General features: G+C 28.6%; 1 protein-coding gene and 1 long non-coding RNA gene across 3 annotated transcripts; one reads left to right on the top strand and one right to left on the bottom strand.

Moving 5' to 3' along the window:
* Nucleotides 1–10,831: 10,831 nt before the first annotated feature.
* On the bottom strand, nt 10,832–12,734 carry LOC103309290. The gene is made up of 3 exons (XR_510671.3): nt 12,054–12,734; nt 11,257–11,432; nt 10,832–11,192 (listed from the first exon to the last, which is right to left on the bottom strand). It is a non-coding gene; the product is annotated as an uncharacterized LOC103309290 (long non-coding RNA).
* Nucleotides 12,735–12,951: 217 nt separating this feature from the next.
* Nucleotides 12,952–19,664, top strand: LOC100168158 (FERM domain-containing protein 4B). Of its 2 annotated transcripts, none has more exons than XM_008184338.3 (10): nt 12,952–13,062; nt 13,188–13,289; nt 13,416–13,663; nt 13,727–13,955; nt 17,534–17,693; nt 18,059–18,168; nt 18,232–18,355; nt 18,440–18,875; nt 18,943–19,217; nt 19,285–19,664. In XM_008184338.3, the coding sequence occupies exons 2-10, from the start codon at nt 13,286–13,288 to the stop codon at nt 19,436–19,438; spliced, it is 1,740 nt and encodes a 579-aa protein (XP_008182560.1). In that variant the 5' UTR covers nt 12,952–13,062; nt 13,188–13,285; the 3' UTR covers nt 19,439–19,664. The 2 variants fall into 2 exon arrangements, with proteins under 2 accessions (XP_008182560.1, XP_029346097.1); XM_029490237.1 differs by having other exon boundaries at nt 13,039–13,057.
* The last annotated feature ends 5,684 nt before the right edge of the window (nt 19,665–25,348 follow it).

The raw sequence follows: 25,348 nt of genomic DNA, 5'->3' as shown, positions 1-25,348 counted from the left end.
TAACAATTAAAAAAAATTTAATAAAAATCGAAAAAAAATTAAAAATTCCTCATGGTTATAAATAGCGTAACTTTCCGGTAAACTTTTTTTTGTTTAAGGTAGAAAATTTGTATTAAGGGACGAAAAAAAAATATCTTAGGTATGGGATGAAAAACTTTTATTTTAATTTTAAAAAATTTGAACATTTTCGAGATTTTTATGACTATTGTAATATTGTAATATTTTAGCTTATTAAGTTTATGTCTGTATAAGGTATTTACGTAACTGTTGGTTGGTCTATTCAAATATATATTTGTTTTATTCAGTTAGGGTCATTCACCAGTATACCCACCATGGTCCATGACCACCCACCCAGTTATATAAGGTAATTCGACGGATACACCTTGAGCATAGGATAGCTGCCACGGCGCCACTGCGAGCGGGAACACATACCCCCAAATTACCCTTCCACTCACACACAGACACACACACATACGCATGCACACCTTAGTGATACATCACCTCACGCGTAATGGAACAACGTTACCGCTGAGTTGTAAAGAAAATTTCTTTAAAAAAGTCGTTCGGCATTTCGTTTCACTTCGGTCGTGCACCGCACTATAATGCCACCGGGGTATATTAGACGTATTACTTTGAACACCAAACATTTTATTATACCACAGTCCAAAAAACTATTATGATTTGAGCACACACGTGGCGTAATATAGCTTTAGAATATTGATCATTTTTTTGTCGAAACACATGTAAAAACCGCTGGCTTATGGTTTTTTTTCTCAGGTTTTAACGATTTGCTCGAAAAATCCTTGAAAACATACTCTGTCTGAACTCTGCAGTACAATATGCTACGTTAAATGTTTAACCTATAGATGAATGCTGCTTGTACAGAGGTGTTTCACTGTCTTAATGTGTAACCATTTTTAGCTATTTTAATTAAAAATATTTATCCAATCTGCCAAATTGTATACTGCAGAAGACCTTTACAACTTTTAGCCTATAACTATGCCACTAGCCACTATAATATTATTAAACTTAGGTTGGTACATATGCATGTAAAAAATATAACAATATATTCCGGGTGGTTATACTCGCTAACCATCTCAGTGTATATTACAATTTGTGCCACGATGGCTTTTTCTTCTGAACCTCCCCACATCCACTTATTATGGCTCTTAATTGTGATTCTTTATATATAAAAAAAGTGCCTTGGGCGTTTAGCGCTGTCTATTAATGTCGTCAAAGTACACCTTTTGAAATTATATCAAGTGGCCTCTTTGGGTCTCCTTAAGATTATTACTATTATTATTTTTTTAATGTAGGAAAAGTGACAACTAAATATTAAATTTTATAGAACAAGAATACATTTTTCACGAACAAAAATTTGTATATATATAATACGTATGTACCTATTAAGTTTAAGTACTAACAAAAAAAACTTGAACATTTTAACAGTGAAATCACGAAAAGTGTATCATTTCCAGTACCTACCTAATTAATAAACAATTTGTACAATAAAACTACACACATAAAATATGTTATCATTTATTCTTCTAAAGGTCTTAAACTGATTGAAAAACTTACCTTATCATATTTATATTTCAATAACTTAAAATACACACTGGTTCCAAAGCAAAAAAGGTGGGAAAGTGGATGTCACTCTGCTTAACACTAGGTTTTAAGTGGGTTGTGGGTCACTATAATGGATGGTGTTAAATTTTAATTCAATAATATATTATTATAACCCTTGTATACGAAAAATGATTCTGAGAAAAGACGGTCAGTCAGACTATGATATTTTATAATGTTATTGTGAATAAAGTAATTTATTACTTTATTACTAGTTAAATATAATATCATATATCATAAATCCGGACTGCCTGAGATTCAGGTGGTTCAATAAATTGTTGAAGACAATTTCCACAGTGAATACATCTATAAAATGATAGTTTATTTCTATTTCAATTTAAGCAAAAACTATTAAGGTATACCTATACAAGTCATGTCTGTGCGAGTGGCGAGAAGGTGCTCCGGTATTAACGGCTATGTCAGCCAACATTTGAATATGCTGTACTCCTGGCTCCCTTATAAGTAGTGTTCCTATTCATTACCCTGAACTGAAGATCATGGCGCTCGTGGCTCGTGTCCAAAGAAATTCGTCCTTGCAACTGTTGTTGTGGAAGGTTGTTGTTTTCATCAAAATACCAGTAGTTGGATTCGCGAATGTGTATATTAATAAGTGAATATTAGTTAATACCGTTAAGCTTAAACGAACTACGGTCATTGAGTTTTAAGAATCCTGAGTATAGACTATAGACGTATACCCTGTTTCATAGAATTCTCGGACTAGTGGAATTTTATTGGGACCGTTCAATGTTTTTTTTTTGATAATAGCTAAGAGAACACGAGATGTATTACATTATAATAATAGAAATAGCTATAATAGCATTAAAGACTTCGTGGCCCATAAGACCTCCCCACTAAAAAAAAAAAAAAAACAATTATGTCTGTTAGGACAGAAATCTTTACAAATTTGACTTATAAATTAACAGTTTATTTTACAAAAAAGTTACAATTTATACATCTTGGATATATGTCATAGGTAATTCACAATATTTAATTTTTATGTATTTCTGTAGATGATATAATAAGTATGTAAATATTGGTAATTTTTCAATTAAGTATACAATATGAATAAGTATTTATTTCCTTTGGATTACAATATTGATTAATAATTGTGTTAATTGTGTTAGTATATTATGATAAAAATATCAATAAAACCTTTGACCACCACCACGAATCGTTAATACTTATTACTATATATATATATCTATTTGGATAATATAATTAAAGTTATTACACATGTATGCCAATATAAAAATCTGAATATTTATATACTTATTTTATTTAGAGTAATTGAGTATGTATATAGGATATCGTGTCATTTCGATTATTTTCAAAAGTTCCTTATACTCTCCACTGCAACGATCATTCACAAATTATAACTCAATATTTCTAGTAAATCTTTTTAGCCCTTAAAATTCAAAAGTTTGGTTTACCCTCTTATTAGCTTTTTAAATATGCTAGTTCATATATATTGATTTCATTTTATCTCCCTCAAATTTATAAATATGTTGGTATTCCGTTACTTGTAATTTTTTTTTTATTTCTTCTCAAAAAAAAAACATAGTTTATATTGGTTGACGCTATTGATCTTTAAGGGTGACACGAAGTTAACGAATAAAGAAGTGGAAATCTGTCGGACCAAGGGAGAAATCGATCAAACGGATCTGATTGATGTGAACAACAAATTAATGCGGCTAACCTATTGGACGCTCACGGCTGACAAGTGCTGAAGTGAATATCCGTCATACAAACGAAGTAGATTTATTCAAATTGCTCATATACGCAGAGAGATCATTTGACGCTATTGATCTTTAAGGGTGACCCGATGTTGACGATTACAGAAGTGGAGATTTGTCAGAGCAATAAAGAAATCGACAAACGGATCCGTTGGATCCATAGGATTATATCAAAACAACAGCCACTAGCCTTCTACACTCACTGTTTTAGCCATTCGGTGAACCTTTATATTCCAAAAGCATGTGCAATTCCTTCAATTAAAAACATGATGGGGGTAATTTCTGTGGTTTCGTCATTTTTTTAGAATACAAAAAAAAGGATTATTTCCACTGCTCACAGATGTATCAAAAATTGTATATTTTTTATTGTTTTACACTATTGTCTTAAAATAACCAGTTCTCAAATGTATTATAAAGAAAGTGTATTTGTATAAAAAATATTAGTTCATCAGGATTAATAATGATTATAATCATAATTTTTTTTCAGCAGTATATCTTGTTTATTATGCCAAAGACTCTTATATTTTCTCAAGAAAAAAAACCTGAGATTACCTGTTGGGAAACCTGTCAGACAATTCTTTTCGCCAGATAAAAGAGTTTGTAAAAGAAATTTAAAAACAACAAAAACAGAAATGTTTACAACAGGCTACTAGGGCAAGAGTAAAAATTCAAAAGTTACAGTCTCATTTGTTTGAAATCAAGTCTAAACAATATAAATGTTGACGAAACAGCATATTATAACATCCAAAGATCGAAAATAAAATAAAAAATATGAACAACTCGTTCAGAAAAGAATTTAATAAAAAGGAGTATCTAAAGAATAGACGGCAACGAAAACCATCAACAACGTAAACAATTTGTCTGTATCCGGTGGATATCCGACTAAGGCTAAACAATAAATATGTTGAAAAAACCATGATTTAATAGATGGGTATGATCACATTTTTACTGATATATAGATTCCCCTTCAGACCATGTTCATTACCCAGTTCTCGACTTCTCATTGGTTATTCATATTATCAACAATAGATTAAATTTTAAAAATTTCTTTTAATAAATTTAAAATTATTGTTTTTTAATTATGTTTTCTTATTATTTCATAATTTATTGGTTATTAGTTTTGAGTTTATGATTTAATAACTCTTTAAGTGATGGTATAAACAGTTTCATGTAATATAATGGCTACTGGAAACATGCAAATTGTCTTAAAATAACAGGAAGACAAAGGGGGTAAATCAATTATGTGTACACAGGAAAATTGCCCTAATCTTTGGTACCACTGAAAACACTGAAGAATAGACGGCCATGAAAACCATCAACAACGTAAACAATTTGTCTGTATCCGGTGGATACCCGACTAAGGCTAAACAATAATTATGCTGACGAAACCACATATTATAACATCCAAAGATCGAAAATAAAATTAAAAATATGAACAACTCGTTCAGAAAAGAAAATAACAAAAAGGTGTATCTGAAGAATAGACGGCAACGAAAACCATCAACAACGTAAACAATTTGTCTGTATCCGGTGGATATCCGACTAAGGCTAAACAATAATTATGCTGACGAAACCACATATTATAACATCCAAAGATCGAAAATAAAATTAAAAATATGAACAACTCGTTCAGAAAAGAATTTAATAAAAAAGAAGTATCTAAAGAATAGACGGCAACGAAAACCATCAACAATGTAAATAATTTGTCTGTATCCGGTGGATACCCGACTAAGGCTAAACAATAATTATGCTGACGAAACCATGATTTAATAGATGGGTATGATCACATTTTTACTGATATATAGATTCCCCTTCAGACCATGTTCATTAAACAGTTCTCGACTTCTCATTGGTTATTCATATTATCAACAATAGATTAAATTTTAAAAATTTCTTTTAATAAATTTAAAATTATTGTTTTTTAATTATGTTTTCTTATTATTTCATAATTTATTGGTTATTAGTTTTGAGTTTATGATTTAATAACTCTTTAAGTGATGGTATAAACAGTTTCATGTAATATAATGGCTACTGGAAACATGCAAATTGTCTTAAAATAACAGGAAGACAAAGGGGGTAAATCAATTATGTGTACACAGGAAAATTGCCCTAATCTTTGGTACCACTGAAAACACTGAAGAATAGACGGCCATGAAAACCATCAACAACGTAAACAATTTGTCTGTATCCGGTGGATACCCGACTAAGGCTAAACAATAATTATGCTGACGAAACCACATATTATAACATCCAAAGATCGAAAATAAAATTAAAAATATGAACAAATCGTTCAGAAAAGAATTTAATAAAAAGGAGTATCTAAAGAATAGACGGCAACGAAAACCATCAACAACGTAAACAATTTGTCTGTATCCGGTGGATATCCGACTAAGGCTAAACAATAATTATGCTGACGAAACCACATATTATAACATCCAAAGATCGAAAATAAAATTAAAAATATGAACAACTCGTTCAGAAAAGAATTTAATAAAAAGGAGTATCTAAAGAATAGACGGCAACGAAAACCATCAACAACGTAAACAATTTGTCTGTATCCGGTGGATATCCGACTAAGGCTAAACAATAATTATGCTGACGAAACCACATATTATAACATCCAAAGATCGAAAATAAAATTAAAAATATGAACAACTCGTTCAGAAAAGAATTTAATAAAAAAGAAGTATCTAAAGAATAGACGGCAACGAAAACCATCAACAACGTAAACAATTTGTCTGTATCCGGTGGATACCCGACTAATGCTAAACAATAATTATGCTGACGAAACCACATATTATAACATCCAAAGATCGAAAATAAAATTAAAAATATGAACAACTCGTTCAGAAAAGAAAATAACAAAAAGGTGTATCTGAAGAATAGACGGCAACGAAAACCATCAACAACGTAAACAATTTGTCTGTATCCGGTGGATACCCGACTAATGCTAAACAATAATTATGCTGACGAAACCACATATTATAACATCCAAAGATCGAAAATAAAATAAAAAATATGAACAACTCGTTCAGAAAAAAATTTAATAAAAAGGAGTATCTAAAGAATAGACGGCAACGAAAACCATCAACAACGTAAACAATTTTTCTGTATCCGGTGGATACCCGACTAAGGCTAAACAATAATAATGCTGACGAAACCACATATTATAACATCCAAAGATCGAAAATAAAATTAAAAATATGAACAACTCGTTCAGAAAAGGAAATAACAAAAAGGTGTATCTGAAGAATAGACGGCAACGAAAACCATCAACAACGTAAACAATTTGTCTGTATCCGGTGGATACCCGACTAAGGCTAAACAATAATTATGCTGACGAAACCACATATTATAACATCCAAAGATCGAAAATAAAATTAAAAATATGAACAAATCGTTCAGAAAAGAATTTAATAAAAAGGAGTATCTAAAGAATAGACGGCAACGAAAACCATCAACAACGTAAACAATTTGTCTGTACCCGGTGGATATCCGACTAAGGCTAAACAATAATTATGCTGACGAAACCACATATTATAACATCCAAAGATCGAAAATAAAATTAAAAATATGAACAACTCGTTCAGAAAAGAAAATAACAAAAAGGAGTATCTAAAGAATAGACGGCAACGAAAACCATCAACAACGTAAACAATTTGTCTGTATCCGGTGGATACCCGACTAAGGCTAAACAATAATTATGCTGACGAAACCACATATTATAACATCCAAAGATGGAAAATAAAATTAAAAATATGAACAACTCGTTCAGAAAAGAATTTAATAAAAAAGAAGTATCTAAAGAATAGACGGCAACGAAAACCATCAACAATGTAAATAATTTGTCTGTATCCGGTGGATATCCGACTAAGGCTAAACAATAAATATGTTGAAAAAACCATGATTTAATAGATGGGTATGATCACATGTTTACTGATATATAGATTCCCCTTCAGACCATGTTCATTACCCAGTTCTCGACTTCTCATTGGTTATTCATATTATCAACAATAGATTAAATTTTAAAAATTTCTTTTAATAAATTTAAAATTATTGTTTTTTAATTATGTTTTCTAATTATTTCATAATTTATTGGTTATTAGTTTTGAGTTTATGATTTAATAACTCTTTAAGTGATGGTATAAACAGTTTCATGTAATATAATGGCTACTGGAAACATGCAAATTGTCTTAAAATAACCAGTTCTCAAATGTATTATTGATCACTTTCTTTTAGGTTATGTTTATAATATGATAACGTTCTTATCACTAATTGGTGGTCCATTTGTATATGGTTTCTAATTAACTTTTATTGATTTACTCATAATTTTATTAGTTAAGTCTTACTTAAAATCGTGTTTTTTGGTTATAACGTTATAATTATGTCTATTAAATTAAGTAACCACGCTCGTAGTTTAACTGGGGACGTTCAGAAACGATATTTAGACAAAATACTATAGTTAAATTCTCAAGATCCATACTTGTTATTGAAAGACAATTGTGTAATTTGGACAACAGATTTAAACTTAGTGCCTTCAATTACTTACCCTGATATTTGTAATTACCTAGTATTGACTAAAAGTGCTTACACATTGGAAGAATTTAAAGCGTACAAAAGTCTAGATGCATATAATTTTTTTGTTAGTGGTTGGGTTTCAAATGTCAAATGGACTGTGGTAGATAGCTATGTTCTTGTAGTTGCTGAAGTAAGTCAAGGATAAGAATATATTTCTATGTTGTAAAGATTAATATAAAAAGTATACAAAGGTATCTGTTTCTCTTTACATACTTTAATACTTACAACATTCGACAGATACTAGATTACAGGAGCGCCGGAGTGTATTGACTCAAAATGAAATCGTCTTATTAGTTATTATGTGTTCCAAAATACATCGGTGCCCCTGATAGATTACAATCATTATTCATTATGAGCCTATGGTCTCTACATTATTATTATTTTTGTTTAGGTAGCGCATTCTCAAAGGTTAAATGACACTAAATTGCTGCCATGGGTTATAGTCAAGAATAATGGCAAAGTTGAAACTGCCCATTGCTTATGCATGGCAGGATTAGGTGAATGTTGTTCACACGTAGGAGCAGTCCTTTTTTATTTGCAGCATGCATTTAATTTAAAAAGTACGAAATCAGTTACAGATGTCTATGCATATTGGGCAGCACCATCTCTTGATAAATCTATCCCTAGTAAAATAAGTAAAATAAACTTTAATCATCCAAAGAACATGGCTTCCACACAATCCAAATTGAAACCAAAATCTAGTTACATACAAAAGTTACCTATAACACTGAATGATTCAAATACATTTAAAAATTTCTTAGGAAAATTACAAACCATCAATAGTCAAGCTAGTATTTTGAAAGTTGTAACACCATTTAATTTACAATTTGTAAAAAATAATTTTCCAAAAAGCTTAACAAATATTTTTAAAGAAGATTATGCCACATTAAGTAGAGAGGAATTAGTAGATATAGGTTCAAAATTAGATTTTTCTTTAAACAAAAATGATTGTTCTGATATAGAGAAATCTACAAAACTACAATCAGAATCTAAAGATTGGTTTATGTATAGAAGTGGGCGTATTACAGCTTCTAGAGCTAAGGACATATGTACTGTTAAATCATATGATTCTAATATTAGTCTTTTAAAAGCAATATGCTATCCATCAACAAAACAGTTTAAAAGCGCTGCTACCGATTGGGGTAAAATCCATGAAATTGATGGTAGAAATGCATACATAGAAAAATTAAAAAACGATCACATCAATTTTTCATTCACTATCTCTGGGCTAGTAATTAATGCAAATTTTCCATATCTTGGTGCCAGTCCAGATGGAATAATTAATTGTGATTGTTGTGGGAAAGGCTGCGTAGAAATAAAATGTCCCTATAGCTTAACTAAAGACAAAAATATAAGAAGTATGACCTATTTAACTAGTGGAAAGTTAAATAAAAATCATCAGTATTATTATCAGGTACAAACTCAGTTGTTGATGTGTGGTGTCACTTATGGTGATTTTTTAGTATGGTCATCATATGAAGATTGTTATGTAGAACGTATTCAAATCGATTATGAAATATGTGATGAAATAGTGGCTAAATCAAAATGGTTTTTTTATGAAGCCATCTTACCAGAACTTCTAGGGCGGTATTTCACTAATTTTAAAAGTTTGTCAGTAAAAAATAATATGGAAGTAATGCAAAATACCGATACTGCTAAGGAACCTTATGAATATTGTACCTGTAAGGAAGACAAAGGGGGTAAATCAATTATGTGTACACAGGAAAATTGCCCTAATCTTTGGTACCACTGAAAACACTGAAGAATAGACGGCCATGAAAACCATCAACAACGTAAAGAAATTGTCTGTGTCCGGTGGATACCCAACAAAGGCTAAACAATAAATATTTTGACGAAACCACATATTATAACATCCAAAGATCGAAAATAAAATAAAAAATATGAACAACTCATTTAGAAAAGAGTACAATAAAAAGGAGTATCTGAAGATTAGACCGCAACGAATACCATCAAAACTTAAACAATTTGTCATAAACAATAAATATGTTGACAAAACCATGATTTAATAGATGGGTATGATCACATTTTTACTGATACACAGATCCCCCTTCAGACCATGTCCATGACTCAGTTCTCGGCTTCTCATTGGTTATTCATATTATCAACACTAGATTATATTTTAAAAATGTTGACCTAGGTTGAGTAGGTACCTACATAAAAAGTACAGAGATCAATTAATTATTAAATGTTAGCAAATAGTAAATTATTAATATATTTAATATGTATATTATTATTTTTTTTTTTTTTTGTGCCAACTGTCACGTTAGAATTTAATATTATATGTTTATGCGTTATTAATTATACACTAATCATAATACATTCTCAATAATAATCTCATAATGATTTAATAATCTCCAGAAATATGCCTTTTAATAATTTCATATTATAACTTCAATGTAGGTAATACCTTTGCCCTCAATTCAATATAATAATTTCAATAACACTTTAATATGACCCATATACTCAACTACTTTTAATAATTGTATGCTTATTTTTTTAAACTATGTAACAGTTACGTATGTCTATGTAACAAAATTAACTAACTATTCACCACGGTTTAAGATATACTGGTTACACAGCTAATTAAAAAAAAATGGCCCTTCCCGATCAGTTATGAAAATGCATGTAGAACTAAACTGTAGTGCTCCTGGTGGAAAAAAGTTACTATAGCTTATATGTTATAAACAAAAAACCAATTTTGCATTACAACTTACAAAGTTACAAATGTGAAATGACAAATGTTTTTGATAATTTCTTTTTTAGTTTTATACATTTATATATTATACTATTTATACTTTTATAGTTTTATTATCTATAATCGTGATAATATTCAATATACAATAATTGATAGTTATTGTAATTCTCCACTAGACGCGCTCAATATTAGTTCTACATGCATTTAGGAGCCTAAACTGAACATAACGGAAGGGGCCACAAATTCGTATTATTTTACGTATCAGTTGCGTAACCAGTATATCTTAAACCGTGCTATTCACTCACAAAATGCAAGGTTCTTCAATGATGATATGTTGATTGTGACGGTGCTGCAATGTTGTTGTTTTTGGTTCCATTTCCAGAAATTTTGACGAGGAATATTGCAGGTCTTCCGTGTCAACAGTGTGCCTTTTATGGTTGCCTCGTCTTTAAAAATCCTTTATTGACTGCACCAGTTGTTGTATGAGCACTGCTTGAGATCCATACAATTGCGGTTTTCACATAAATAGCTGAAGACAATTTCTACATTAAATAAAATTAAAGTTTATTAATTCTATTTCAATTTAAGTGAAAATTATAAAAGTACCTATTCAAGTCATATCGGTACGAGTGGCGAGAGGTGCTCAGTTCTCAATGGCTATGCCATCCGACATTTGATTATGCTGACAAGAATCCTGGGTATAGAATATAGATATACCTGGTTTTATAGATTTCTCGGACACGTGGAATTTTATTGTGACCATTCGATTTTTTTTTGGCAAGCTGTTAAATAATTGATGATATTTGATTTCATAAATAGTAATTAGGTAACAGTAAGTACATAATATTAATACTACATCATAATTAATTATTAAATATATCATATATCATAAATCCGGACTGCCCGAGATCCAGACGATGGGATCCCGGCGGATTTTAAATAAATTGTTGAAGATAATTTCAACAGTAAATAAAATGATAGGTAGCTTATTTCAGTGGCGAATGCTGACTCCGATGTATGAGCATGCTCATTTATCATAATTTATTATATAGGTAGTTCTATTTAATTTATATGGGTATGTATAAAACTTTAATTTAATTAATACCTATTAATTATATTACAAAATTCATTGACAAAGCGCAACCGACTGAGCATGCCTTGAGTGGTTAGAACCACGGCTAAAGGTCTCGGAATAACCGGTATTTCACAGTGATCAAAAATGTTGTATAGCTTGCGCACACAGCTATCGGATACTCTGTCTGTAAATGTTACGATACAGATAAGTATACCAGAAATAGATGACATTTTTGTCATACATTATGATTTTTTTAAACACATAATTTTATATTATTGATGACAAAATAATTTTTGTATTTTTATTCAAGCAAAAATTATAAAGGTACCTATGCAAGTCATGTGGGTACGAGTGGCGAGAAGGTGCTCAGGTCTCAACGGCTATGCAAGCCAACATCTGAATATGCTGTACTCCTGGCTCCCTTATAGGTAGTGTTCTTATTCTATTATCTTGAACTGGAGATCGTAGCGCTTGTGTCCAAAGAAATTCGTCCTTGCAACTGTTGTTGTGGAAGGTTGTTGTTTTCGTCAAAATGCTTGTAGCTGTGCTCGCGATTGTGAATATTATTAAATGAATACTAGTTAATATCATTTAGCTTAAAATAAGTATGGTCATGACTTTTAAGCAGCCTGCGTAGTACAGGCGCATAGCTGGTTTCATAGATTTCTCGGATTCGTAGAATTGTGGCCATCCCGTGTTCTTTTGTCATTAGCCACGAGAATACGATCATGAAGGTACGTTTTCCCCTGCATCTTCTGGAACTCTGGACGCGGAGTCTGCCTTCATTACCGGTCCGGACTTAGGTCGGCGTCACGACGCCATGTTTCACCCTTCACTGTTGGACGCTACAGGATAACCTCAATGATTTCGTAGCCCATAACAATACGTTATTTCATATAAGGCACTACATATTATAATGGGTATGCCATACCAACATTTATCAACGACAAAATTAAGTGGGAAAAATTCATATACACATAACATTATTATATAGTCGTAAAATGGCGGCATAACATACATAACTAATAATCATAGACATAATATGTCTATGCTAATAATGCGCTATTTCATAAAATCGTTGAAAATTGTTTAGTAAACAGTGTTTACCTCCAAAATAGTGAAAACTAATAAGTCATAACCACGGTCGTAGATGGTTCTGTATATTATCCGTGGTGATAACGGAATGTTCGACAGGCGATGGATGTCAGAAACGTTTTAAATAATATTATCGTTTTTGTGTCTTACTGACTTGTCGTTCATTTGTCGCGGCAGTAATTATTGCTATCAAGCGGTTGCATTGTTTTCACCAAGTAATTACGCACCAGATAAGCCGTAAGGTATTTTAATGTAGCTCAGCTTATTGTTTGGCGTTATTTCGTCAGTGGTTTTTTTTTGTGTTATCGTTGTCATTTGTCAATAGTAATTGCGAAGAGCTCAACTCATCTAATTCTTCGGATTTCAGAACGTACATCGCTGAAATATTTGGATTCACGCGCCGTGTTTTAGCGTACAGAATTCCGATTTATGAACGTGCTAGTTTCGCGATGCATTTAAAAAACTATGGGTAAGGGTGTTGTACTAACAAACCACTGTCGATCCGTCGTTTGTTAACAAACGACTTATGTGCAGTTAAATTGATCGACTCTTAATGTCCTTATTGATTGTTAATACATATTTTTTTGTTTCTCAGAATGCTCCTCTAATAAAGTCGACACGATGGTTGCGAGTTTACAGTCCAGGCGCAAAGCATTAGAATCTAAAATCACTGAAAAGAATCGTGAATTAAAACGATTATGCATACAAGAAGCAGAATTGACGGGCAGTTTACCTCCGGAGATCCCATTAGATCCCGGCGAAACACCACCCACATTCCGTCGACGTGTTGGAACATCATTTACTTATCCTGAAAATTTAATAAATAAACTGAAATTTAAAGACGTAAGTAATTATTGATATTTTTGCTGTAATATACAGATTTTGTATAAGCGTTTTGCTTGCTAGGATGAAACTTTGGCTTCACTGGAACTAGAGTATAAAATCCAAAAAGGGATTGCCGAAGCTGCTTTAGGACTTGCTAATGATGAGACTGCCAATAAATCTGTGCGACGTAAACATAGAATGATGTATCAACAAAGTCAAAATAGAATTATTGAACTCGAGACAAGAATAAATTTATGCAATAATCAAAAAGTAAAAAAAAAGCCTCGCCCTGAGAGCAGTTACACAACAGGTAATTTCTATGATACTTCATCAATGTTAAGATTAGAGTAGAAAAAAAATAAATGCTAGGTATTTGATTTTGGTAAAGTTAGTAGAAAAAGTAATAAGTAAAAGGAGCAATTTCTTAAAGTATAATTAACAAATCCTAATACCTTGATAATAAATAAGTTACGGTCCAAGTAGATAAATTTACATTGCTGACCAATTAAAGTGTATAATCCCTGAGTGGTTGAAGCCATGCAAATAATTATATATATCTACCAGATGTAGTATACTGTGGCCAAGTGGTGCCTAGTTTTATACATTTAAGTGGAGCATGCACAAATGATTTACATACCCACCTACGCAACTGAATAATTTAAGTTTGATGATTCAATTTTCCAACTATAGGTATTATTTAATTACAATTATTTAATATTTTTATCCAGTACTAGTAATAACATTAATGGTTAAACGCACCTAACCACATTAAATATAACAAAATAATTATTATTCTCACTATACTCAAAATATGTTTCTGAACAACACGTAGACCATATTAGATTCAGAGCGGTGCAATATAACTTTTTATAGCAAAAAATGGATACTACTTTTTTTAATATTTGGGATAAACAAATAAAAATAACCAATAACCATGTATAATTGAAATTTTCACCAAATTATTTACCTTCATTAGCATTTTCTATACATGATATAATTTTTTTAATATTTTGTGATAATCACTAAAATTTTGAAATTATTTAATAGTTGAAAATTTGAAATTATTTTAATATTCATTTAAAAATTGAATAACTACAAGGTTTCAACTAAATATTTTATATTTAAATTTAAAATTAAAATTATTCATAAATCCACAATTATTTTTTTATGAGTTTCTGAAGTTTAAATTCTGATAAAATTAAGTAGGTATTCTCGCGTATAATAATGTTTTGAGTTTTCTCATCAAACAATTTTCATATTTCGTTATAATTCAAAAATGAATAACCGTAAATACATGAAATGTTCATCAAATGTTTATATTATTATCTACTACAAATTATATAATTTTCAAAGAAGATATACATATACATATGCTCGCTAAATTGATTAGTAAAATGTATATTTTTGGTGATTTGCCTCAAAACTTAAAAATTATGTTTATAATGGAAAAATATAAAAATATTCACAGGAAAAAATTTTGTAGAATAATGAATCCAAGAAAAAAATATAAATTCAGATATTATCCATAGTTAAAATATCATTTTAATATTTTGATAATACATGAATACATACTTTATGCATAAGATACAAGAAAATATTTATATAATATGTAATAATAATAATTAGGTATATAAAACAGCACCCATTGCATTGTAATTTCAATTTTATATGTATTAACATACTTATAATAACTTACCTGTATTATTCATTCACTTATCTGTTGGAAAATATAAAGATAACACTTTATTGCCACACTCTTTTGCTTTAAAGACTGAACAGTCTATACATTATAAGGACAAATCGAGCTTCAATATTCTTTCTACCAAATATTTATCTTTTATGATATTATTACCTACTGTGGATAATTTTTTCCAGATATTCTCATCTGGATTCACTACCTAAACAGACTTGCTTAGTTTTACAATAATTTGTGCACTGTAAATATAATAATTAATTATGATTGTGATCATTCTTTAGAAATATAATACACAACTTAAAGAAGTATAAAAGCATTTAAAAAAATGTCCAAAAGAATCAAGTTTTGGCTTTAAGTAGAAAAAATTAAATTTCTAATATGTTACATGTTTTCTAAGCTACAATACAATAAAAAAATTATAACCTGAATAATAGCAGAGCTAACGCACAAGAAAATTTACCCTTTTGAAATATGTAAATTCTGAAAATTGTATGAACAAATCTTGTTACCAATAAAATAGTACTAAAACTAATTGGAAAGAAGAAGGAGAAGGAACTTAGAACTTAAATGATAAAAGATTTGTAGTTGGATTACATGGAACATATGAGGAATAATCAATGATACATTCTTCTCATCCTTATTTACAGCTAAAAGTCTTAATAGCATTAGTATCATTACAAATAGCTCCATGGTATTAGTGAATATCTAATTTTATTTTTATTTTCAATATCTAATCTAAATGTTGTGGTCATAAACTATTAAAATATAAAGAGTTAGGTCAACATATAATTGATATAAATAATATGTCAATACCCATTAAGAAATTATAAGTATCAACATTTATATAACAGCATATACACATCATTTTTGCAAAATGTATATACATTATACCTATATTTATAGAAAATTATATAAATTATAAAATAGCTTTGCAGTAAGAACTATTACAATAATTGTTTCAAATAATATAAACATTAATTAATATGGATATTGACAAAGGTTAATCAATCCTGAAGCAACTCTTTATTTTTTTTTACTAAAGTTTTATCATTGAAGTAGTTAATAGAGCAATACATATTTACTTCTATATTCGAGCCATCGTAAGAGCGCTTCTGGGCGCCGACCAAAATTCGTCCGTTCTCGCGCATTCTCGTGTATTTACGGCGGCAACTAGATGGTAGAGTGGGAGAAATATCGCAGAGCTCAATCAGTTAGATGCGATAAGGAGTAGCGCTCTTAGAGCGACCTGACTATTGCGTATATGATTTGATTTTGTTAAATTTTAAAAAATATGTTTTTTAACAAGCACTTAATATTGGCTTAATTGATTATTTTTTTAAATTATCATCAATAAGCAGAATAATTATTACTATGGTCAACTTCCAATCCTTGAAGCATAAAAATACTACAATATTTGTATAAGATTCATTGAAATAAAACAATTACTAATTTAAAAGGGATTCCTAGAAATTGGACTTAAAAAATATTTATAACCTATATTGGCTAACCTTTATAAACATATACATTTAAAAAAAAAACTTTTTAATTCAAACTTAGCTTAAGTTAAAATGTATGTTCAATCAAAATAAAATGTTAAGATTATGAGTTTGGTTTAATGTCGAACTTATAAAGATTGAGTCATATTTAATATTATAAACTTTTTTTTTATGACGAGTACAGAAGGAGAATTATAGGAAGAGATTGTATAAGTGAGAAGGTAATAAGCCAAAACAAAAACGAAAGAAAGATGAAATGTTTTGACTTGAAAAGTGTCATTTTTAAGTCATTCTTTTGATTATTAATTAATATAATATGACTCAAATCAACAATATAGTAGAATTAAAAACAAGCAGATTATTATTTTTATTATTACTATAAAATCACATTTAGTTTCACCAATTACTTATATTGTTGAATATTATGTTTTAATTGTTAATGGTTTTGTAGGTATTTTCAAATGTTTGTTTTATAAGTTTTTATTTCTTGCTCAATTAATGGTAATGGCTAGATAATAAGTAGGAACTTTTTGAAATGCAGTTAAACCATTTTATTTTAAAACAATAGGTATTTATCATTAATAATTACTATAGAATTAAAACAAAATATATCCTTATAAAATAAAATAATTGATGAATAAGAACAATTAATTTATTATGAATACATTTAATATTTTTATTTTGTTGTTTTTTTAGATTTTGTGAATAATCATAGTGTAACTGATGGTAATTTTGTTGTACCTAAAGAACCAAATGTACAATCTCTGAACACAAAAGTTATATCTCACAAAAGTAATTTGAGGCAGTCACAATCATACAACAAATTCCCTGGTCAAAGAAATTCTCATGACCCAAGGTAATTTTAAATATTTAATTACTTTAAACTAGAATCGACTTAAATTACTAATTAAATGTATACAATATTTAATAAGTATTGTAGCATGTTTATTAATTATATTACTTAAATAAAGTGAAATGTATGAATGTGCAAAATTTCCATTTCAAAAATTATATATATTGAAATATAATATATAAAATGAATTATAAAAATGTAAAATAAATAATATCATTGTTTTTATTTTAAAAACAATGATCATTTTGTTATTTTTGCAGAACATTATACATTTAAAAATTTTTATTTATGTAGATTGAAATAAATGAAATTGTAAAGCTTAAATATACTAAATTAACTAACAAACATTTTATATAATCATTTTTTAGAATTGGAAATGGGCTGCATAATGCATGGAATACTCATGAACACATATCCAGTTCTAATATACAACCAATGCTACTACCAAGATCAACAATAAGTTTAGATAAAGATCATGGTAAATTCTTTGTTAATTATTAAAAATATATTTGTTAAATTAAAAATATTTATTTATTTACAGTAACTTATCCTAAAGATAATGGTGTATTTTTTAATAATAATTTGAATTCCACAAATTTGCCATCCAGTCATGAATTGTCCAGTAAGATTATTGATCAAGATTCCACATCCAAGTATAGAGACAGGTATACAATATTATATTTTATAATTGTAATATTACGCTTTTATAATAGAATAAATTTGAATAATTTTATATTTTATGTTTACAGATTTGGAAGTTTAGATAGGCGACACACTACTAGGAGTTCTAGTTCTCGAAGTAATAGTAGTGTTGATCATGAACCTCCAGCTGTACCTGTTGTGCCACGACATACAAATTCACAGCATCCCACAACTACTATTTTATTACCAAATCAAATGTACCCAGAAAATAGTTTAATGAGAACTCACTCTCTGGGTAATATTAAAAATGAAAATCAGCAACAAACAGAAAAAGGATTTACAGATTTAAATCAGATATCATTATCTGAAAGTAGAAAAAATTCCGAGAAAAAATGGATTGAAACATCATTAGATAGTAGTAGTGTTGAGTCTGGGCCAACACTTACCCATGATTTACCGCCTCCTATCAAATTGCATACACCTCCAATACAACCTGAAAATCAACCACTTCCGTACGACCCACTAGTCAATCATTTTGACACTGTAATTATTTTGTAATTTTTGGTTATTTAATCCAAATAATTATGCAAATAAATATCTTTTTTTATAGGTTCCATTTGAATCACCAAAAAATCATACGGTTGTTCAGGTTGGAAAGTGGCAACCGTATCGTGAAGTAACTAAGCCTTTTGAAATGTCTGATTTTTATAAGTACAGTACAAGATTTAGGAAACCATCTGCAAATTCTAATAGTGCATCTCCAGAAATAGTTCTAACTACAACTAACCCATCACCAACACCATCCTTGCCACCACAACCAGCATTACAAAATAAAGGAATTTATCAACCTTTACAACCTCATAATTGTCATCCACTGGTACCTCAGTAAGTTACTCCAAAATTATCTATTGAAATATAAAATACAAAGTTTAAAATACATTTAATTTTACAGAAACATTTCATTAATGGAAGAAACAGTTTGTCCCATTGATTCATTTGAACCCAATAATGAATTATGTTTAGATGAAAGTGTATTTGCTAATGAAATGTTATCTTGGTATCAAGATGAAGCTACACCCCAATCTAGAACTGCCACGTTGGTGTGATTTTAAATAATAAATAACTAAAACCTGTTATGGTATATTTTCGTATTATGAATTTATGTTAGGCAGCTAGAAAACGACCGATATAATATATTTTATTATCATCTTCTTATGTTTTAGATGATTTTAATACAACAAAATTTATCTATATGGATTTACTTTATGTAAATGACAACAAAATTATTATATTTTAATATGAATATCTATTTACAATGTATAAAATAGTTTTAGTTTTAACACTTTATATATGACTTATCATTTTTATCATATTATTAATTTATTTATTTATTATTTCAGTAACATTAAACTGAAAAAAATCTATTGGGTTTTTTTTAATAATTGTAATTTTATTTCTGTTCAAAAATATTTTAGATAAATATCTAATATAAATATGAAAATTAACTTTACTTGTACGTATACATTTATGGAAATAATGATAATTACAATATTTTTTAATTTATTATTGTAAACAATTCAATTAATTTACCTAAATGTAATTTATTAAAACATCACATTTTTAAATATTTTATTTTAGTATGCGTAACAAACAAAAATTTTAGTTTTTTTAATACATATAACAAAATGCACTAGATACGTAAATGTGTTATATCGTAATATGTAATATTGTTTTGTATTTAAATACACTATGAATACAAATAATGTACTAATTCAAATATGCAAGAATATGTAGTATAAGATAAGACTGAATGTTATGTGCAATTAGTCTTAAGATTTTAAAATGTATATATATTTTTTTTTTACTTATATAGATGATTTTTTTATTTTATTATACTATTATTATCAAGTAATAATGTATACAAAAAAAGGTTATCTATTTTTTTTATCATTATTGTCTTATTTATTTTATTTTCAAACAACAAAGTATATTTTTTTAAGTACTTGTATTCTAATAATTGTATTGAATTTTCAATTTGTATTTGTAATAAAAATATTATTATAGACATTTATGCGCTCAATGTTTAATTTTGGTAGAAATGTATGGCTATGTTTTTTTTTTTTTTAAATGCTAAATACAATTTATATGAAGATTTACGTTATAGTCTATATTTTACAAGATATGCAATTTTTTATATTATATACATAATACATGCACATAGGTATCAACATTTATCAAATATAAATTCATGTTCATGTTTTACTTATAATAGCTATTATTAATATTTAAGTATACTCTACATCACCTAAATTTTATAAAAAAAAACATTCACCCATAATTAATGCACTTTTGTAAAATATTTGACATAACATTAATTGTTTATCTAAACTTAAATATACATGGTAAACGATAATATTACTATACTCAATTTTACGAGAGTGGACCCACTTGCACGCATGTGTACTTAGCCGCCGGAACATTCAGACTCCCTGAGTAGGAGACTGGCGGTCTGTGATTGGTCGGCGATGTTCGGCGATCGGCAGTGCTTGTCAAAGTAGGCATCTGTTACTGACGACGATCACCACTAGCGCTCCGCGACCAGTTTTCGACGAGCGAGTGGGTCAACTCTCGTGGAATAGAGAATTACTGCTAATAAACAAACAAATACATATTATGTAGTTAATTTAATTTGGACACTACCTAATTTGTTGTACAATGCATTAGAAACTACATATTTCATTAACTTTTGTGATTTATGTTTGAGTAATAATTGACATAAGGTTTTAATCAGGATATTAATCAGACAAATTTTAAATTCAGTTATTTCATATTTATTCCTAATCGAAAAGTACTTGGATTTTTTGTCTGTAAAACAATATTATTATATATTTAACTTTCACATTACATTTTTTTACTCCTGCAATACCATTTAAGCAGCATTTAATTTATAGTTTATAATTTGTAAAAATTAATTTCAATTATTATATAAATGTATACTTTTGTTTCGTATAAAAATCTAAAATCCAGGTAACTACCATCATCATGTTGTGTTTTTTTAGGATTAAAATAAAACTTTCTAGTACTAATTACTTTTTGAATATGTTATATAAAAAAAACTTATTAGTTATTACATTTTTAAGTATATAATATTACAGAATTGTTATTTTATATTATATTTTGATTAATTAATAATTATATTATAAGAAATGTAATGTAAATTTATTATACAAAATTAATATTGTAGTGAGCATAATAAATAATACAGATAATGTTTTAATGAAAAAAATATATTTACATTTGTAAAAACTTATTATCTTAAAACATAGACCATTAAAGGCCACATTTTCATCTTATCTTAGTCCTAACAATTTTGAAATCAGCCTTAATTCGATTTATCGTCTTCTTGTAAAGTGCAGCCAGAAGTATGTTACATAAAAAAAAATCAAACACATAAATCTAGAAGTGAACTCAATCAATACATATTATCCATGAGACTTTTGACTTGTTACAACGATCTGGAAATTAATCCATCATTTTTACGCACATAAATTTATTTTATCTTATGCATTGGAATTATACAATATTATTATATGGTAATATAATGGCTTAGATAAGCTACTATCCATATACTAATAATACTAAGGGTCACACCTGCGACACCGAAAAATATCATAGAATATCTTTTTGCACACATTTAACAAGGTGTACAGTTTTCTAAAACTTGAAATAAATTTAATTTTAAAATTGAAAAGCAATGTCAGTGGGTACCTAAAAAGTAAAAACTGCAATGATATCAATATAAATTATAATATATAATAGCTGATTTATAATTTGAGAACAAATGCTTAACATTATTTTGATGCACTGGAATTGATTTTTGTATACCTAGTATTGTTTTAACCAATTGTTACTAAATTATGTATTTATATTTTATTATGATTGCCCTGAGTCTAGTGGCATCGTGTTTCGCATATTTTGTATACATTTGTATTTATATATTATGCTATTTTGCATATATTTTAAAAAAACCTATTATTATTTGAGAAACTAGATTTTAATTGGGACTACATACTCGAAGTAAATTTTAAAGTTTAATAAATAACTATTTTATTACAAACTAAATAATTTAGATAGTTAAAATACTATAAAATTACATTTGAATTGTGTATTACTTACTTATCATTTAAAGCATTAACGATTTTGGTTATTTTGTTGTAATTTAAAAATATTATTCCTGGGTACCTACTTATAACATTTAAAATATATTAAATATTAATATATTATTTATGTACACACTATGAAATTTTCATTCTTCAAGTTTAGATTTTCTTTTGAAAATAAAGAATTTCTAAGTGTAGGTATTAATAGTGAAGTGAAAAAATGAATTAAAAAATGTAAATAGTTATTTATATAGAACCAATAGTTTATTATTGATGAACGACTCCGACCTTAGATACCTAATAGAAGTATATAAATATTAAATATAGGTATACGTCACGTAGACTATATATAACTAATAACTAACAGAAATCGCTGCTATCAACATATTTTGTTTTTAATTATAAGGTGTATGAGTTAAACAATTACATCAATTATTATAAATTATTGTATAAAAATATATTGTATGCCTATTATGACGCCTGTCGAGTGAATAAAAAAAAAATAAAAAAATTTTGTGGCAAGGCGGAATTGCAGTTAGTCGAACGTTATGACTGCCTCGGTGCGCGGGTCAAGCGATCGCATAGTGCACAGTGAAGCAATTGGTATTTTGGAATGAATGCATGTTATACCGGAGAGTAAGATGAACACAAAGTCTGGTTGTGAGCCAGACGGTCCTGCCGTACGGCTGGTTATACGTCAACTACTGCGAGCGCCTCACCGACGAAGAGAGTTGTATCGGTTGTATATATACTCAGTACATCACCACTGGTAATGACTGGTTAGAGTCGGCCAGCTAGATACTGTCTATATCCGTGGAACCAGCCGCTGACTGGACACGGTGACATCTGGTGGTGGCGTAAGGTTAGGCCACTGGTCTTCGCGCGACCGACCACACACCTCGGTAGAGCGCAATGCCCTTACCGTGGCTGGACATAAAGGAGATATTATTTTAATACCGACTGTTTACCGTAAAAATAATATTTAATACTATAGGACATATTTCTATGTACTTGCACGTGGGCTGTGTGCGTGGTAAGTGACTGTGCGTAAACGAATAACCGAACGCTAATTAACGGCGTACGTATGCATGCCGGTAACGGACTACATGAATATTACTTATTTTGTTTTTTTTTTCTAGTATTCATAATCAATGCTAGGTATAACCTATTATTTTTCAACTATCAGAGACAACTTTTGAAAACACATTTGAATTCGTCATGACATTTGTTTGATACCTAACTCTTACATTTTATAATAATTTTTTTTTTCACTTCGCCATTAATACACTTATAAATTCTTAATTTTCAATAGAAAATCTAAGCTTGAAGAATGAAAATGTCATAGCGTGTTCATAAAATAATATAATAATATATTTTAAATGTTAGTACCCAGGAATAATATTTTTAAATTACAACGAAATAACCAAAATCGTTAATATTCGTTTAAATATCTAATTTCGTTTAAATTTGTACTTAAAATAACAATAAAAAAGTGTATTTATATATTTTTAAAATTTTTGGTTACAGTATAAAATATTTACGTGGAACTTTGTACATGTTCAACTTGATAAATTTCGTCAACATTTTAACTTTAAATGCTTATAAAAAAAAGATGTTGCATACGTATTTTTAATATTTTAAAATATTAAATTTGTTACATTTTGTCAACTAGTGAACTAATGAGCTAGTGAACTGGTATAATGAATTAAAGATTAAGTAATTCCATTTGATTACCTACCTTAATTTATAGGTATCTATGTTTTGTGTACCTATCTATACCGGGTGATTCTTTTATCATTGGACACTCATTATTTCAAAAAGTGTACATTTTTTTGAAAATATTTTTTTACATAGTTTCAAGTCGCTTATAAAACAATAATTTTCTTAAAAAATTATATTTTTAAATATTTTTTATCCCTGTAATTTTTTAAGTTTTTTAATTTTTTGAATGACAACATTGGGTTTTAATTTTATATTCCAAAGCAGAATATTTTTCTTAGTATTTTGATACATGAAAATCGAATTTCGGGTGAGTAGTTTATGAGTTATAAATATTCAAAGTTTTGATGAGCGGAGTGGAGTGGTATGGGGTTATCCCGCGAAGTGTTTGTCCACTTATTATTACCTATTATTACTTTATTATTATTATTGTTTTATAAGTGACTTGAAACAATGTAAAAAAATATTTTCAAAAAAATGTACATTTTTTAAAATAATGAATGTTCGATGATAAAAGAATCACCCGGTATATATTTAAAAAAAATTAATAATAATGTTTTACATTTTGAGTGTAAATAAAAATTGCTTACCTACAAAAAATTTATTTGACAACATTTAAAATTCAATAATGGCTTATATTGAAGAGAAAAAAATTCCTTTGAAGTTTTGGACTTTGTATTTTTATACTATTATAATATATTATGTTTAAATAACTTGGGACATATTGTTGATTGGAATATAAAGTGCCTGTAGTTCCCACTTCACCCTATAGTTGATGGTGCCCGCGGGGTAAAAATATGCTATATGACCAAGACCGTATTCAATTCATCATCTATATATAAATATATAAACCTAAACATCTAAACATGTTTCAAGCTCTTTAAATAAAGTTAGTGCGCAGAAATTTGCTGTGTATACATTTTTAGTTTTACTTTAATTTTGTCGTAGTGTTCGTTTATATTACTCTTTGAACAGCGGTTAGATGATATTTATCCATGTGCTTTGATATAAACATTTCTATCCGGTTATATTTATTATGATATTAATCATATCAAATTATTTAGTTCGTAAATCAGTGATTTTTTTTTTTTATATTTATTGTTTCATTCGTTTATATTAACGAATCGTAAGTAGGGC

The sequence above is a fragment of the Acyrthosiphon pisum genome, chromosome X (assembly GCF_005508785.2).
Source record: "Acyrthosiphon pisum isolate AL4f chromosome X, pea_aphid_22Mar2018_4r6ur, whole genome shotgun sequence".
Classification (NCBI taxonomy): Eukaryota; Metazoa; Arthropoda; class Insecta; order Hemiptera; family Aphididae; genus Acyrthosiphon; species Acyrthosiphon pisum.
The sequence above is the reverse complement of the archived record's forward strand: the minus strand, read 5'-3'. Positions and strand labels throughout refer to the sequence as shown.

What these genes read in the sequence shown, in the direction of transcription:
- LOC100168158 (XM_008184338.3), top strand. An exon ending in AAGTTTAGATAAAGATCATG is followed by an intron (nt 18,169 to 18,231) that starts GTAAATTCTTTG and finishes ATTTATTTACAG; the next exon opens with TAACTTATCCTAAAGATAAT. An exon ending in TAGTCAATCATTTTGACACT is followed by an intron (nt 18,876 to 18,942) that starts GTAATTATTTTG and finishes CTTTTTTTATAG; the next exon opens with GTTCCATTTGAATCACCAAA.